At 34.2% G+C, this 17,378-nt stretch overlaps 1 protein-coding gene across 1 annotated transcript in view; it reads left to right on the plus strand.

Annotated features, from left to right (window-relative positions):
- The first annotated feature begins 3,679 nt into the window (after positions 1-3,679).
- LOC118746480 overlaps positions 3,680-17,378 on the plus strand; it is a 41,505-nt gene continuing 27,806 nt past the window's right edge. Inside the window, exons 1-3 of the mRNA XM_036480329.1 lie at positions 3,680-3,996; positions 16,473-16,645; positions 16,709-17,373. Coding sequence (XP_036336222.1) covers positions 3,756-3,996; positions 16,473-16,645; positions 16,709-17,373 — 1,079 coding nt within the window. The 5' untranslated portion in view covers positions 3,680-3,755. The remainder of the gene's footprint in view (positions 3,997-16,472; positions 16,646-16,708; positions 17,374-17,378) is intronic.

A 17,378-nucleotide genomic window follows, 5' to 3' on the forward strand; every position in this document is an offset into this window, starting at 1 on the left:
GCCAATGTGCATGACACGTAGGGTTGCCAACATTTTCTAAGAAATTTGTAGTAGTTTTTCAAAAAAATCTGAAAAAATATAGTACATTTCAAAAAAATCTGAAAAAATATAGTACATTTCAAATATATATAGTATTTTTTTTTTAAGAAAAAGTAAAAATGCTTTTTAAGTGTACATCTTTTTTCTTTCTTATGCATTTCCTCTATAAAAAAATATATTTCTTTAAAAGTATCATATGCTTTATCGCTATCAATATTTAAATTAATATAAATCAAAAGTTAATTTTTCATTAGTGAGATTCGCTTTATTTCTCTCATCTCACCATTTGAAAATCTTAACAGAAAAAACTCTTTCTGTGAATGCCGAGCAGTGTTGCAGGAATAGAGAGCATAAGCGAAATATTTTTAAGTAAATTTGGTAAATCTTTCTAAGTATTTTTAAAAATGTTGTGGACCCTTTATTTTAAAGTATATTTATTTTAATATTGATATTTCAATGTCATCCATTTTAAAACATTTCTTTCTTACAAATTACTAAAATATATTTAAATTTATAGTTAAATAAATATAGTAGTATCATAATCATATAATATTTATTATCAAGAATTCAAAATCAGATAAACTTTTTTTTTTGGTATGGCATGCCTTTGGGAAAACCAACTAATTCCAAATAATAATAGACTGGCGCTGCACAGTGCTTCCCTTCCATATAAAATGTGGGCAAAAATAGAATTATAAACGGATTTAAATGAAAATTCGCTTCTTTGTAAAATTGAGGACGCTAAATTCAAAAATGCAATTGGTTTTTGTATAACTTTCATACTTTCACTGTAAATGTAGTTTGAAGTTGAAAATTTGGGTTCTTGTGGCTTTTACATAGGTATGTACATATAGTTCGTTCTATTTTCAAAAATGAGGTGTCAAATGACAGTACTTGGCCTGTAGATGTGCAATAAAGTTTTTTATTTTTGAAAAGGGTTGCCACCTGTTACAAATTTTATTAAAATTATTTAATAAGTTAAATGAATTAGATAGTACAATATGGGTATCAATTGAACTAGTTTTGAAAATACTTTACCTCTAAATGACACGTAGAAGGGTTACCATATGTTTAAAAAATCAAGTTCACTTTAAGGGAATAAGGTAACTGAAATATGTATATCAATATGAGTATCAGACAAATGAAAAAATTTGACATATTTAACAAGAAATAATTGGAGAGTAAAAACATTCCTGAGTTAATTTAAGAGTCCGGTAATTTAAAATGAATGTAATCAGAACAAATCACTGATTGACAATGTATGTATTTGTAATAAAACAACAAATACGATGGCGCAATCCTATGGTTTGACGTAATTATTATTTTAGTTTAACTAAATTCGACTTTATAAACAGGTGGTAACCCTATTCGTAATATTTTTAAGCTAAAACCTTCTTAAACCTCTTTCGTCTGACTCTCTTATGGTGATGCCTACCTATTTCAATTACCTAATTCCTTTAATTCAAGTGGAATTTGGTTTTTTAAACAGGTGGCAACTCTCTACATGTAGCTAATACACATTTCGATTGATACCCATCTCTTAATAATTCACTGAACTTATAAAAAAATATTAATCTAATTTTTTGACAATCTAATTTTTTAACAGGTGGCAACTCTTTAAAAACAAAAATCTTCTATTGTCCACAGGTCAAGCTTTTTAATCTGACACTTCATTTTTGAAAATGGGACGAATCGAGCAGATCTCAAGGCACTGACAAAAAATGAAAAAATTATTTAATGCATTAGCGAAAAACGCATTACTTCAGAAAGTGCAAAAAATGAGCAAGCTTAAAACCCGTACTATTTAATAAAATGATAAAAAAAAACCTATTTGACATATATTTTTTACTCATTACATTAAAATTTAGCATTTTTTTAATTTTTTTTTTTTTTTAATTTTTTTTTTTTTTTTTTTTAACACCGCAGGGACACCCTGTGTTTAATTTTATTACAAAATTTTTATTCCTGTAATTCTCTACTATCTATATGGAAACAAAAAACATCTAACCAACATTTTATTTCAAAGAATATATTTTTGACATTTTTTTTTTGTGAAGCGCTTACGCATGGCTATGCTCTTATTAAAATTTTGTGTATACAATTTTTCGACTTTAGTGGCTTCCTGGCGGCATATAATTTCTTTTTAACCGACTTCCAAAAAAGGAGGAGGTTATCAGTTCGTCGGAAACTTTTTTTTTTTTTTTTTTTTTTTTTATGTATGTTACCGCATAACATTGGACCACGTCAACCGATTTCGATAATTCTTTTTGCATCGGAAAGGTAGTGTCTCAGAGGTGGTCCCATACTAATCTGGTTAAGATCCGATCATGAGGTATATATATATATATATTTTTTTTATATGAGAGTTGAAGTCGGTTTTTTTTTGCTAAAAATTACTTGTTAGTGGATAAATTGTCTTTGCAAAAATACCAAACAAGTTCACATTGCAGATAACGAATTTTTCGATTTTTGCCTACTTAGGCGGCACTGTGCGCTGGGGACGTGCGCCTTGATGTTGTTTACGCCGACTCCGAGCGGCGATTGTATTTTGAGAGGAGAAGCTGTTTTTCATGGCAGAAATATGTACCTACACTAGGTTTGACATTGCCTGCCGGGGGGCGACCGCTGTTAAGAAAAAAAACCTTTTTTCTACATGTTTTTGCGATGTTGCTTTCACCAGGGCTTGAACCCAGGCCATTCGGAGTGGAAGCGCGCACTGCTTACCACTACATCACAGCCGCCACCAAATAGGTGCTGTTCTAAATCAGGGTTGTGTAATTTTTAATCCCCTTTGATTTTAAATCCACGCTTTTAATTAAGAAATCTATTTGATATATTAAATGATTCATCGATCAAATTAAAAACAAAATTTGATTTGTAATTTGATTCGTTGACCAAATAACAAATGAAATTTTTATTGATTTGATTCCTGGGACAAATATAAAATAAAATTTATTTGTTATTTGCTTTATTGACCAAATAAAAAATAAAAAAATTTTGTGATTTGTAAATGATCCCTAAAGTCCAATGGCATGAAATGACTTATTCCATTTTCAAAATAAACAGCTCATTTGACTAATTCAAAATCACGCAGCCCTGTTTGGAAATCTGTGGTTCCTAGGCCGTGTCAATGGCCCTGGGCTACATTCCTACTTAATTCCTAGCAAACCAGTTCGAAATTAAAAAAACAGCGCTGCTGCCGCAATACTATAGCTGATACATGGATATGTAGAATAAAGAGCTGAGAGTCTAATTCAAATCTTATCTTGTTCTTACTATTATCTGCAAGTGGTGATGAGTTTTTTCTACAGGGATATCGCGCACTCGCATACATACACCCAGCAAAAAATCTCTGGAATCCATACTAGTGACAATGTTTATTTCGCTTATTTTACTCATTACCGGGAATAGAAAGAGTGATCTATGATCTTTTCAAACTTTCTATTCTCCTATATTAATGTAAGCCTTCCAGAAGGGAAACGGTAAGCGACTCCCAATATTTCTGCAGATTTTAATTCATTTCTGTGGTAAACATATGTATTTCTTGCTGGGCATATGAAAATGTTATTGTATTAACAGTTATAAAACAATGTGCATTGCCCTCTCATTTCCAACATTTAGTGCTAACGCGACTCAACAACGAAGCGGTTGACAAAATACGGAAAAATAATAATTTAACTCTTTTTCTTTTTCTTATCTGCGCTCGAAATAATAAAATGGAGCAACGCGGTGCATATCTGCAAGCGCAACAACAACCAGCTAATTATGGTGCTATTGATCGACCTTATGGTGAAGCTGTTCCTCCAAATTTCACACCTGCACAGGTGGCTGTTCACGTTGAAGCAACGTCGGTGCCCGTCAACAATCCTCAACCAGCCGGCCAAGATGTACCACCCGCGGATAGTTGGTTTGCTCGCAGTCGGAGAAATGAACCACAAACAAATTCAGCTGGATCAGGTAAATTTGAGCAATTACTATTACTGCAAAATAATAATGATTGATGTTTTGCGCTAAAAATGTTCACCGATCATACATATACATAAATATGTATAGTATTTATCTTCCAGCAAAGGCAAAATAAACCTTGATTTAAGTCAAACTTATATATGTATGTACATAAATAGAAAACAGAGCGTGTCCGGCAATGCAACAGATATGCTTAATTTACTTTTTTGTCCCGAGGGATTGTGTGTTCTGAATTACGGTTTGTAAGTAAATTGTAAAAGAGTAGAGTTCAGTTGCAAATGGCAGATATTGTTTTGAATCTTTTACACAACATAAAGGAATGATTGTCAGGTGCATATGTAGGTATAAGAGTGGTCCAAAAAAAGTAACGTCGAAATTTTTTTGCTCCCACCCCATAGTATTGTTTTATACCCAAAAAATTATACCCTATTTTTTTTATTCCAAAGTCGAAATATATTTAGAGATCGCTCAAAGTTTTCAATGTAATTTATATGAAAAAAAAACAAGTTTTCGTAGCAATGGTAGGTATAAAATGGAAAAATTCGAATGGAATGGGACCCATACAAAATATTTGGTATTAAAAAATGGTAAAATAAACAACTGAGTACTATTACTGGAAGTCTCCTAAAGAGGAACAGAGTTTTCCGATCGAAAAATATTGATTTTCGAGGGTGTTATACCAAGTCTATGAAAGTTTTATTTATTTATTTATTTTTTTATTTAGACATATGGAAAACTTTGAGCGACCTCTAAATAATTTTTTATTTCTAAATAAAAAACAGCGGTCTATTTTTTTTCGATATAGAACAATCTTAGGGGATGAGAGCATAAAAATAGCGACTTAAATTTCTTTTCTTTTTTACCACCCTAATGCACATATTTCCCTTTAGTTCATAAAAAATTATTTACTGATTTTGATGTTTTTGCAGCAAAAAAGGGTAGAAAAAGGCTGAAGGATTCATTTATCAAAAAGAAAAATGAAATTTTAATTAGGTATGATTTTCGAAGTAGCTTCTTTTCTGAAAAAGAGTCCTTGATCAGAATTTTTTTGTCGTTTCATACAACAATCAGCAGGGACCGTAACAGTTACAACCTTTATTTAAAAAAATTGCTCATTAACAATTATTTTTTAACTTTTATTTAATTACTCCCTAAATGACCGTTATTTCTGACCTTTTATTTATAAATCCAAAATAACAATAATTTTTTGATTTTTGTCTAAATAATCTGCAAAAAACAGTTATGTTTGATTTTTAAATTATATGTCTTAGATAACAGTTATCTAATACTTTTATTTATAAAAGTCATAAATAAATATCAGTCACTGACCTTTATTTTTTAAATCAGACCTATAAAAGTCATTTGTATAAGTCATAGTAAACTTTTGTTTCCCAACACCTTCTTAACTGCGAAAAGTGTTAATGACTTTAATACGAATGATTTAAAAAATAAAAGTAGGTGACTGATTTATATTGATGACTTTTAAAGTTAAAGTCACTGACTGATTTTTATTGATGACTTTTATAAAATAAATAAAAGTCTTCAATAACTGTCATCTAAGACATATAATATTAAAATCAAAAATAAATGTTATTTTCTTCTAATTTTGCATAAAAATTGCAAACAAAAATTTATTTTCATATTTGAGACTCGGTGAAAAAAGAAATCGATTGGTATGTATCACTTAGTGATAATCAGAATTATTTTAAAATGATTTAGGGAAATAAATTATAGGACAATTAAAAGCATAGATATTTGTCAATGTTATTGTGGCGTATTAACATTTTATTTTTAATATTTTTATTGAGCTTTGTACAGCGATTGTTTATTAGGAAAATCAGACTTCTTTTTTCTAGACTTCAGCAGACGTCTGATGAGGAGATGTGGTGATCTCCGAAATAGCTGCTATAACTTCTACCGCTCAGACTTTGTTGCTTATTCAAATTTTCCTAATAAACAATCGTGGTAGAAAGCTTAATAAAAATATTAAAAATAAAAGCATAGATAATATCGAAACATATTGATGATATGGACAATCGCTGCTTACCTTATTGCTTCCTTTAATTTTTTTTACAGCCACTCAAAAAATTGTTCTACTCTTTTCTACGACATTCCAGTACAGAAATCATTGCGCGGGCTAAATAAGTTTGTTCGTATAGCCCTGGCTCTTTGCTACGGCCGTAGTAAATCTGACACTGCTCACTACTCACTACTCTTTCCCTCTTAACAGTTCAATTGCAGAAGTCACAGGTGTTGTCGTAACTCTAGCTGATCCTTATGTACACGAGCTGATTTGGCCGGAGCAATATTCGGAAACCACATACATACTTAAGTTAAAAGGTCTCACATGTATCTCCCAGCAGTTTCTTATCAATCAGTGTCATCTCGTTTATATTTAAGGCCCTTCAGAGATTTCTTGGGAATCAGTATACTCACCAAGCGCAGCTCAGTAGAATAACCAGATTTGTATGTAGAGGATATAAAGCATAAACTGAGCGATTGGATTCATGCTTGACATAGGGATGCGTTTAATAAACTCTTTCCAGAAACATGAAAAGCAATTCTGAGGGGTTTCTATATAACTTCCACGGAAATAGCTTCCATGGAACCGTGGCATAAGTTCCATGTAGCGGAGCGACCTCACAGGATGGCCTTCCTCTCTCTGGACATTTTTTTGAAGTTAAGTCACGACATAACCTTCATGAGATTTTTCTGGAGATTTCCTGGAAGTTAGCTCCCAGGGAAATAGAAATTAAGTCTGAAATAACTTCTGAAAACTAACTGAGAAAGCTGAGCTATGGTATCCGACAAATGGGTGGCTTTGGAGAGGACCTACCTGGGTGTGGGTTAAAGCTGGACTGCCGGTTTCTAAATAGTTGTAAATCCCAGCAAAGCGGAGCGGAGTATGAGGACCTGTGGATTAATTAGTTGTATACTTTTCCAAACACTTATAACTATTTCCAAGCTTAGATTTGTGACTTTCAGAAGGAAATTAGTCTTCCTAAATTACTCGGTTTTAGCCGATTAAGCCGTAACTCAGTTAAGCTTGGTAGGTTGCTATTTGTGTAATTGTTTTAATTCTAATGTTCCTTCAATTTCGTTTAGACATTTCAAACTTATTGTGATGCACATCTGTAAAACTAGTTTCGAAATGCACTATCCATTTCATAGTATATGTGAGGGCATGACCAGATCCTATAACTATTCGATACGTTTGACAAAAAACTCCACGCATCCCCTTTTTTCATGGAAATGGATCACGAATGCCCTATCTCAATGTAAATTCAATATATCGGCAGCTGAGATAGGGACCCTTATTATCGAATTTTCTGTCGAACAGAATTTTGCTTTCGTTGGTGTAGCGAAGTGTTAGAAAATTGTGAAATATGTATGATTTTGCATTTGTTTTCTTACTTTTTGGCGGTTAGACACTAATTTTAAATAATTTATATTAATTTCATGCAGTTCTAACGTCGCGAATACTAAACACAATACTCTGTTGGCACGATCTCTGAGAACAAAATCATACCAGAACTCCCGTTGTGCTCATTTTTACCACGTTTTTATAAACTTTCTTTCTTAATTCATTTTAATTTGCCAAATTTACATACATATGTACATATGTATAAGCACACTATTTAGTTTGCTTGATTTGTAAACAAAGCTTCACAGCGGTGGAAAATATACTATTTTGAACAGCCTAAACGAGCTATATTCACAATAGCCCTATTCTTCATCGAATGAGCGCCATAATACCAAACGAAAATTCGTTCGATCAGCACTTTCGACCACAGTCGAGGATCGAATGCTACTCATAATAGGGGCCAGGGTGTTCTTCAATCAAAATCTGAGATAGGGCTTTCTTCAACCATGATCTGAAGTAGGGCGTTCTTCAGCCATTTTCTGAGATAGGGCGTTTTCGAAAAAAAACGTTGAACGTTTCATTAAAAAGTTCACATACTTTGTCATTCCATCTTTTGCGATACCCGTCGCCCACACGAACAGGACGGCCAGAGAGATTTGTGTTGCGTAATTTTTGTTCTACGAGAAAGGGCTTTGCACTTCCTGCTCAGCTTGAGCTTATAATTGGCTCTGGTTTTATTAGATGCTCCAAAAAACAGCAGAAAGCCAATTCATCAGCCAGCAGCTCCGCCTCAACTTACATTCGTGGACTATTTTTGCATAGGTGTGAGTGGTTTCCAAGACCTTTAAAGCTGCCTGACTGTCGATTTCATCAAACTCGAATTACTACATACTCACTGGTACAATGAAAACAACACCTATCCCGGCCTTCGAGGCATTGATAAACCTGCCTCCGCTACAAATTGTATTACGATGGAATAGGCTACCATGTACAGGAGACATGTGGAGGATAAGAAACTAATAAACCCATCCATTCTCATGGATTTGGAACAAGAGAAAACACTACGCATTAGCTCTTCGGATTTGTAAATTTCAAAGTTTAGGTTCACACATAACCTCAATGTCTTTTTGCCTAAAAAATGTAACCAAATGAGGCAATGACCGATCTAAAACCCCGAAAGGATAGCCCAAATTGGTCTACTGATAGCCCAAATATGCAACTGAGAAGTCTCCTTTGCATGGCCATGGGGAAATGACCTTTGTCTTTCGATATGAGTTACATATGTCGATATCAGAAATTGGGCCCACCCACAAAAATATCGACATACAGTCCTCTGATAGCTGGGCGGTGCTCGAGCACCCGAGATCACTTTAAAACTGGGTTGAAATTGCCTTCAGTTTATAATATCTACGCATAGCATGCAGAAACCTGGTTTTCGTAATTTTGGTACCGAGATATAACGGTATGATGGGCAAAATTCCAGCAGAAAGTCTACCCAGGAAATGGGCTACACAATGATCCATGAATTTATATTGGTCTGTCGTGGGACTACTTTAGGGGATGTTATTATACTATATCTGGAAAAAGAAACCGCAACACTACTCTCCGGTCATAGAGCAGAATGAACCAACTTATTTTTTGTGAAGTGGAGAAAATTAGGGTTTTGTGTAAGTAATTAACTGTAGGGAAAATCTTAAGTTTTGAAATGACGCCGAAACACGGAAACTTATTTTTGCGTCGTAGATTATGGGCCTGTATACCGTTTTTAATTTGCATGGTGAATGAAAAACATTCAAACTTTAATAGGGAAAATTTTTAAAATTAGCAGACATTTTTATACATTTGTATCTAAGCCTGTTCTTTTGCAAAGAATGAACCTACTAACGAAGGAAATCGATGGATAAATAAAAAAGAGAACAGTCCAGCGCCTTCGTCTCGGTCTGCAGGCTGTATCGGAGATACAGCCGCTAAATTTAAACGTAGAATACGTGGTATGGTTAAGTATCCAAGTCAAAAACGAAAGCACACACTTAGAAAAAATATCCATAACAAAAGCGATAATAATATCGATAACTAAAACGATAAAAACATCGATACCAAAATCGATAAAAATATCGATGACAAAATCGATAATAATATCGATAGCAAAATCGATAACCATATCGTTCACAAAATCGATAGAAATATCGATACCAAAATCGATAGATAAAAAATCTATTACAAAATCGATTAAATTATCTATAACAAAATCAATAAAAATATCGTTTATTTATCGATAAGTTCCGAAAATATCGATAGCAAAATGAATAGCAATATCGATAAAAATTTCGATAACAAAATCGATAAAAATATCCATAACAAAACCGATGAAATATCGATTACAATATCTCTGTATCTCTATCTTTATCTTTTTCTCTATAACTACCATTATTTTAATCTTTCTTCCTCTATCTTCATCTTTACTTTTATCGGTATCCTCATCCTCTTTCTTCATATGTATTTATCTTTGTTTTTACTTTTATGTTTATCATATTCTTCATCTACATATTCCCCTTCACCTTTGCCCTTATATATTTAAGTAAGAGTTTAAATTTACCTAGGTCTTCATTTTTGCCTTTAAGAATCTTTGTTTTTGTTTTTATTTTTGCCTTTGCAATTATCCTTTTCTTTATCTATGTACGTACTCACCTTTACTTTCATTCTTGTGTCATTCTTTTTCTAAGTGTTAATCTTTAACCTTTTATTTTTACTGTAAAAAAGCTTGCAACATGTTGGCAACATGAAGCTAGCAACACAACTTTCATGCCATTTTTAAATACACATGTACATTTTAAATTGTGTGATAACTGACAGTTTATAGAATTCAGTAGCGGCGAAAACAAAAAGGGGTTTAGCGGTTAAACCTTACCCAAGCCGATCGTAAAACTTGCGACGCAATTTCACCTTCTGCCTGTGGGGCTTGGCAAGAATGTAATCTCTGAAGCTTTAGCTTAAAATGGTTCCAGGGATACACCCTGTGATCATGTAACTTTCCAAAAGGTGTCACGCCCGTTTTTCTGTACATATTTCCTTTGGAAAAATACCTCATATCAGTATTCTAGGTAAATGCTTCCTGCGGCATCAGAATTTTAGTTTATATGGCTTATACCGCTAGCTCTTTTCAATGGCTACGAGATCGTTTTCATATACCCCCATTTTTCATAGGTTTGGGATTGATTTCATTTACCTCTATTCCAAGTTCTACGGTGTCACGTCGAATTTTCCGATAAACCCATATTTTTCCATGAGCTTGAGATTGGCTTCATATACATATATCCATACCAAGTTCCAGGACTCTACCACAACTACTTCCAGAGATATGCACTATGAAAAATTCGGTTTGTATGGGAGGTTCCAGACCCCCTTTAGATATCGGTTTTGGTTTAGCCTATAACCATGCTTGGAAAGTCTGTGTCCGAAATTTCAAAAAAATCGCTACAGCCGGTATGGGCATTTTGACTCCTCAAGCGAAATGAACTTATGATTTTAAAAAATGAAATTAAACATCTTACTTGACCAAAAAAGAATATTAGACTCATTCTCTCAACTTCTCAGAATGTAGAAAAGCTAAGAAATATATAAAAAGATAGGATCTATTAAAGCATTTACCAACGACGCCCCAGAACTATACAAATCAGTTTGACTGAAAATTTGTTTTTATTTACTTATTTTATACCTCACTTTTGGGTGTGTCAAAATTTCATGGAAATATTAAAGGTTAGTATTCTGTTCACAGCCCTGAAATTTTTCCAACAACACATATTGTTTTCACATGAAATTTTGACATCAAAAAGTAAAGTATAAACAAAATCAAAGAAAAAATAATAATTTCCAATCAAACTGATTTGTGTAGATCAGGAGCGTCTCTTGTAGACGATTTTGGAGGCTATTTAAATATATCGTATTTTATTATATTTCTTAGGTTTTCCACATTATGTATAGTTGAAAGAATGAAGTCAAATATATATTTTTTTGTCAATTACGCTGTTTGATTATACTGTTAAAAAATGCAACTAAACAATTCATCAGGGTGCCCGCGCATTTCATTTACTTCAGTAAAAAAATTATTTGCAACAGCAGTGCAGTTCCGCACAGAGCAAAGACTAGCTAATATAATAGAGTATGGTTTTTACTGAATAAGAAAATTAATATGACAACAATAAGGAATCGCTTCTACCTTCGTCCATGCATAATTCAATGCGATGGTCTTTTACATTTTTCTTAGAAGTCATACTTTTTCGTGCAGTTTTACTTAGTTCAAAAATTTCCTTAGCTTTTTAGCAAAAAAAGGGGATTTTATACCGAAACAGAAGCTAGAAATTGGACATAAGCTAGGCACACCCGCCAAACGTACCTTTTAGACCTGCATATAATACATTAGTGTATGGCCGAGCATCTCCTCCGATTCGTGGCCTACGCCTTGATGTTGTCACACAATAGAGGAGGGACCTACAGTTTTACGCCGACTCCGAACGGCGATTGATTTTTTTTGAGAAGCTGTTTTTCATGGAAGAAATACACTCGGAGGTTTTGCTACTGCTTGCCGAGGGGCGACCGCTATTAGAAAAAAACTTTTTTGTTTATTCTATTTTTTGTTTTTTGATGTTGTTCGGAAACTGGGCTTGAGCACAGGCCCTGCGGAATGGTAGCGCGCACTGCTAACCATAGCGGTCGCTAATTGTTAGTTTTCGAAAATTTTTGAATAATTCTTGTTCATTTGCAATCATATTTGTTACTTATACCGTTATGTACAAAGATAAGTTGACTTACTAAAATGTTAATAGAACTGTTAAAAACGAGCCATTCTCTTGGGGTGTTCGAACCAGTCATATGATAATAAGTAATCATTCGCAATTTCCTTGTACGTGAGTAAAGTTTTACGACCGGTTGGAGCAAGGTTTAACCCCTAAACCCCCCTTTGTGTTCGCCGCTACTGAATTCTATAAACTGTCAGTTTTCACAAAATCTAAAATGTACAAGTGTATTTTAAACTGCCATGAAAGTTGTGTTGCTTGCTGTTGAAACTGGAACAGAAAACTATGCTTAACTGCAATCAACATATGTGTGTATGTATGTATTTTAGACTGCATCACCAAAAAAAGTTGCGGTTTTTCCGCCGGGATTACAAAACTTATTATATTTTAAGACGTTCACCAAAATATTTGGGAAAAATATTGAGATTTAAGTGAGCTGGACCGATTTGAAAATACCTCCAAAAATGGAGTTTTTTATGAATAAAAATAGTTTCGTAAAGAACTTTTTGAAAAAAGTCCCCTCAGATGACAAAACCGATAAGGCTTAAAAAATCTGCATAAAAATATTTAAAAATCTTTTCAAGGGAATCGTAATAATGAGTTTTTTGATGCTGTTTTTTTTACTTTTTTCAAAGATTGATTTACGAAAAACTTGAATAACTGGGCCAACACTATTCTGATTTAGACTTATGGGATCTCGGTAGAAAGGTATTTTCACACTGTTTTTATTTCTGCCCAAAAAAGAATCATTCGTGTCCAAATTTTTTTTTTCAAATACCAACACATCTTAATTCAACTTTAAATGACGTTCGTTCATCCTACCTTTCTCTTTCATCCTTTGAATGAGTTTATTAGCAAATAAATAAAAAGGGTGAGAAAATACCTTTCCACCGACACCTCTCAAGTCTAAATCAGAAGAGTTTAGGCTCAGTTATTCAAGTTTTTCTTATACCAAACTTTGAAAAAAGCTAAAAAACAGCATCAAAAATCTCATCATTACGATTCCGTTCAAATTTTTTTTTAATTTTTTTTAAATATTTTTATGCAAATTTTTTAGGCTTAAACCGTTTTGTCATTTGAGGGGATTTTTTAAAAAAACAATTTAAGAAACTATTTTTATTCATAAAAAACTCCATTTTTGGAGGTATTTTGAAATTGGTCCAGCTCACTTAAATCTTAATATTTTTTCGAAATATTTTGGTGGACGTCTTAAAATATAATAGATTTTATAATTCCAATGGAAAAATAGTACCGATTTTTTTTTGTATGGGGAGTGATGCAGTCTAATGTATTTACATACATACCTATGTACACACATACTTTTTCTCTCCTTCTTACACTTCCAGCGCAAGCACGTGTTTGCAAAATGATGACAAAGTGATTTTGTATGGAAAATCATGTATGCCCATATTTTTGAATCAAATAAACATACTTAGAAGATATCAACCAATACTTCCCATTAGGGATGTTTCGAATGTCATATTTTTCACATTCGCGAATGCGAATTATCGGAATGCGAATGTGCGAATGCGAATGTTATGTATAACATTAAAAAATCTATAATCAACTTAAGTCATTGTTTTTATTACTTAAAAATTTTGTAAATTATTATAACATCTGAATCTAGTAGTCAAAGTTCAAAAGGGGCATATTTTATTTAAAAAAAAGTAATATTTGCGGGCCAGATCTGTCTGTTTGTCGTATTTTAGCTTAGTTTTCCACAAATCGAGAGGATTTTCACCGAGATGAGCTCGTTTTTCAATTCAATTGAGCTTAAATTTCAAATTTTTTAATGTCTCCAGATTCTGTATTCGAGCCTTCGCCTTCGCTGGAGGAATCTAAAATTATTTCTAGATTGCTTATAAGCAGGGAACGGATTTTTAGGACCTAAAAACCTATAAAAAAGGCAAAATAAAATGACGAAAAAGGCTAGAAAAGGCAAAAGAAAATAGCGAAATAGGCAGGAAAAGGCACTAGCAATCGCAAAAAAGGCAAAAGACGGCACTAAAAAAAGACCAAAACCGAAAAACAATAAAAAAAAAACATTTATTTTAGAAATGTTTATTTTAAAAGTAAAAAGAGAAGAACCATAACCTAGTTTCATTATTTTAAGAATTTCTACTTTAAATCTTTGACTACTTTCTCCTTTCGAGTTTGTAACTCTCAAACCCATGTACACATTCGCATTCGCAAAGCATTCTTATCATTTGTTGCGAATGCGAATGTCGAACGCGAATGTGCAAAATGATGCGAATCATTCGCATAACGAATGCGAATGCAAATATTCGCAATATCCCTGCTTCCTATATACCATACGAAAGGAAAAATACTGAATTTTTGATTAAAGAAAACAAAAACAAAATCATTCGAGCGGTTTTCGAGCATTTTGGTAATGAAAAAAAATTTGCTAATATTTTCAACAATTTTTTGCAATAAAATGCTCAATATTTGTTGAACTTACATATATAAAATCTGCAAACCATAAGTTCCTAGAGCACTTTAAAGGCTCAAAATTGACCCCAAAATAAGCCAATATTTACCGTTGTTTCTACGACAGAAACCGAATTGGTTACTGACGAAATTAAACCGTAGATAGGCTTGGAATTTTATCTTTGAAACGCCACACGCAATAAGCGTTTTTGTAAAACTCTAAAAATTACAACTATAGCCTCCATAGCGAAACGTAAGACGTATGCTACGTCAAAACTTGTGGTAATTTTTTTATGAAATATGTGTAGGAAAGAATGTTACTCCTGCGTCCTGTACGAGGATGGCTATGTAAATACGAGTATGGCGTATGAGTAACATTCTTTCCTGGTAATACATATTTCATTCACAACTTTTTTATTTATCCACCGATTTTCCTTCTTAGTAGATGGGATTTTTTTTGGAAAAATTACGCTTAAATCCAAATTAAAAAAAATTTTAAACTTGAATTTTTTATTCAAGTGGCAAATTAAAATGTAACTACTTGTTCTATCGCAGGGTTACTCGCAAGTATCGAATTTATTCGACTAGCTAAATTCTTCAAACCGGAAATATCGATAAGTATAATACATAAAAACACTTCTTCGCATTACTAGGATTTCTCAATAGCCAATGTATAGCAACGAACCACTGGTCAAATCCGAAATTTATGGACTTCTGTGAAACCTTTACTAGGCCCAGACTTCGCTTTCTAGGATCGTTTAAGCGTTAAGTGGCTTAGTTATTGAAGACTTGTAACCAAGTATGAACTTATACGTATCTTATTATGAGTTACATGCGACGTTCGATCTTAGCTTCTCGAAATTATAACTGTCAACAGTGACGGTGATGCCAAGGCGCGAATGCGCTGACTGTTTGTTTGATGACAGGAGATAATTCGTCATATCCTCATTTACCACCAGACCCATCCGCTTAGCTTTCTTATCCAACTTGGGAAAGGCAGAATAGACTTCGCGCGCATACGCACGCTCTTGTAGTAAACTGTTTCTGAGCGGTTCAGCTCTGAAGATCTTATTATCTTCTCCAACATCAGATTAAAGAAGTCACATGAAAGGGAGTCACCCTGCCTGAAACCCCATTTGGTGACACACGGCTCGGCGGGTCTTTCCCAATTCTGGTGGAGCTGGTTGTATTGCTCAACGTTGTTTTACACAGCCGTATCAGTTTCGCGGGATGCCTAATTCGGGCATCGCGGCATATAGTCAACTCCTTTTAGTGCCGTCGAAAGCGACTTTGAAGTCGACAAATAGATGATGAGTGTCGATCCTTTTCTAGCGGGTCATTTCGAGTATTTGGCGTATAGTCTATGATGGATTTTCTAGGCCTAAAGCCACACTGATAAGGCCCAATCAGTTCGTTCTTTCACACAACACACTCGATAAACCCTTGTAACCTATGCCTAGAAGGCTGATCCCGCGGTAGTTGGCGCGAATGGCGGGATCGCCTCACTTGTTGGTTGGGCAGAACACAATTAAATTTTGGTCGTTGGACATGCGCTTATATGACCATATTCTGCATAAGAGTTGATGCACCCACCGCCAGCGCAGCAGGCTGCCAGCTCCAACAGATTTTTTTGTTTTTCAAGCCTGCTATTGCTATTCGTACCTCGTCATAGTTAGGTGGCGGAGCATCGACTACGTCATCGTCGACTGAGGGCTCGAGTTCTTCTTCTCCACAGCTTTCAATCTTTTCGCACTCAGGTATTTCAGCCTCCCTCTTCTTACAACAGCAAATACGTCTCGCTTCCTGTCTTCTAAATATTAATCTTATCTAATCCTAATACATAACAAGAGTTTTAATTTTCTACCCCTCTTTACTTGCAGCCACATTAGTTTTGATATCGGGAGGCATGAACCTAGCCTGGAGTTGTGGCTTCTCCGCGGTTCAAGGTTTCATGGTAAATACACACCTAATGATTTGCTGGTATATTGCGGTAATTATTGGCGCTTTAGTTTCGGGATCCATTACACATCGCATGGAAAGAAAACCAATATACGTAAGTGAAATTAATGGATAACAGTAGGTTTCTTTCATTATAAAAATTTTATTTCTTTTACAGTTGTTTTCCTCTTTCTTAATTCTGGTTGGTGGCATACTTTTTGTGTCTCTACCTCACGAATATGGCGCTATTGCAGCAGCTCGCTACTTGAATGGTTTCGCTGTGGGTCTCGTAGTTGTACCAACGTTGGTTCTAATTGGCGAAGAGGTGGAAAGCAGTGAACGTGGCAAGGCTGCTGCATTGCTTGAGATGGGCAGCTTCACAATTGGTATATTCTTGCAAATTTGTTGCATATTCGCATACAGCAATAGCGATACAATACCCAGCTTTCAGTACAAATTTGGTTCGACAGAGCTGCATGGCATCTTTGTTATTGCTTTTGCCGTAATAACTTTTCTACTTTCATACTTTTTGGTCATCGAATCACCCGTTTATTATCTGCTGCACAACGATGAGAACAAAGCCATCGATTGTTTGCGTCGTCTGCAACGGCCATTTGTTGTGACACAGGAAACATATCAGCAGCTAGAGGAGCATAAACGTTATATCCAAGATAATAGCTTTAACAGTGATCTAATGTTACCAGCACTGTTGAAGATGTGCTTATACCGTGGCTTGGTTTCGCTCTCCTTTTCGCCGCTCATCATTCTAGCGCTACTGCTGTCAACGTTGTCATATGCTGGTGATGATACGAGGCCATATATTCTCTTCGGTGTGTTTTTATGGCTGG

Source organism: Rhagoletis pomonella, unplaced genomic scaffold (genome assembly GCF_013731165.1).
Source record: "Rhagoletis pomonella isolate Grant_MI unplaced genomic scaffold, Rhpom_1.0 Rhpom_scaffold_00010, whole genome shotgun sequence".
NCBI classification, from domain to species: domain Eukaryota; kingdom Metazoa; phylum Arthropoda; class Insecta; order Diptera; family Tephritidae; genus Rhagoletis; species Rhagoletis pomonella.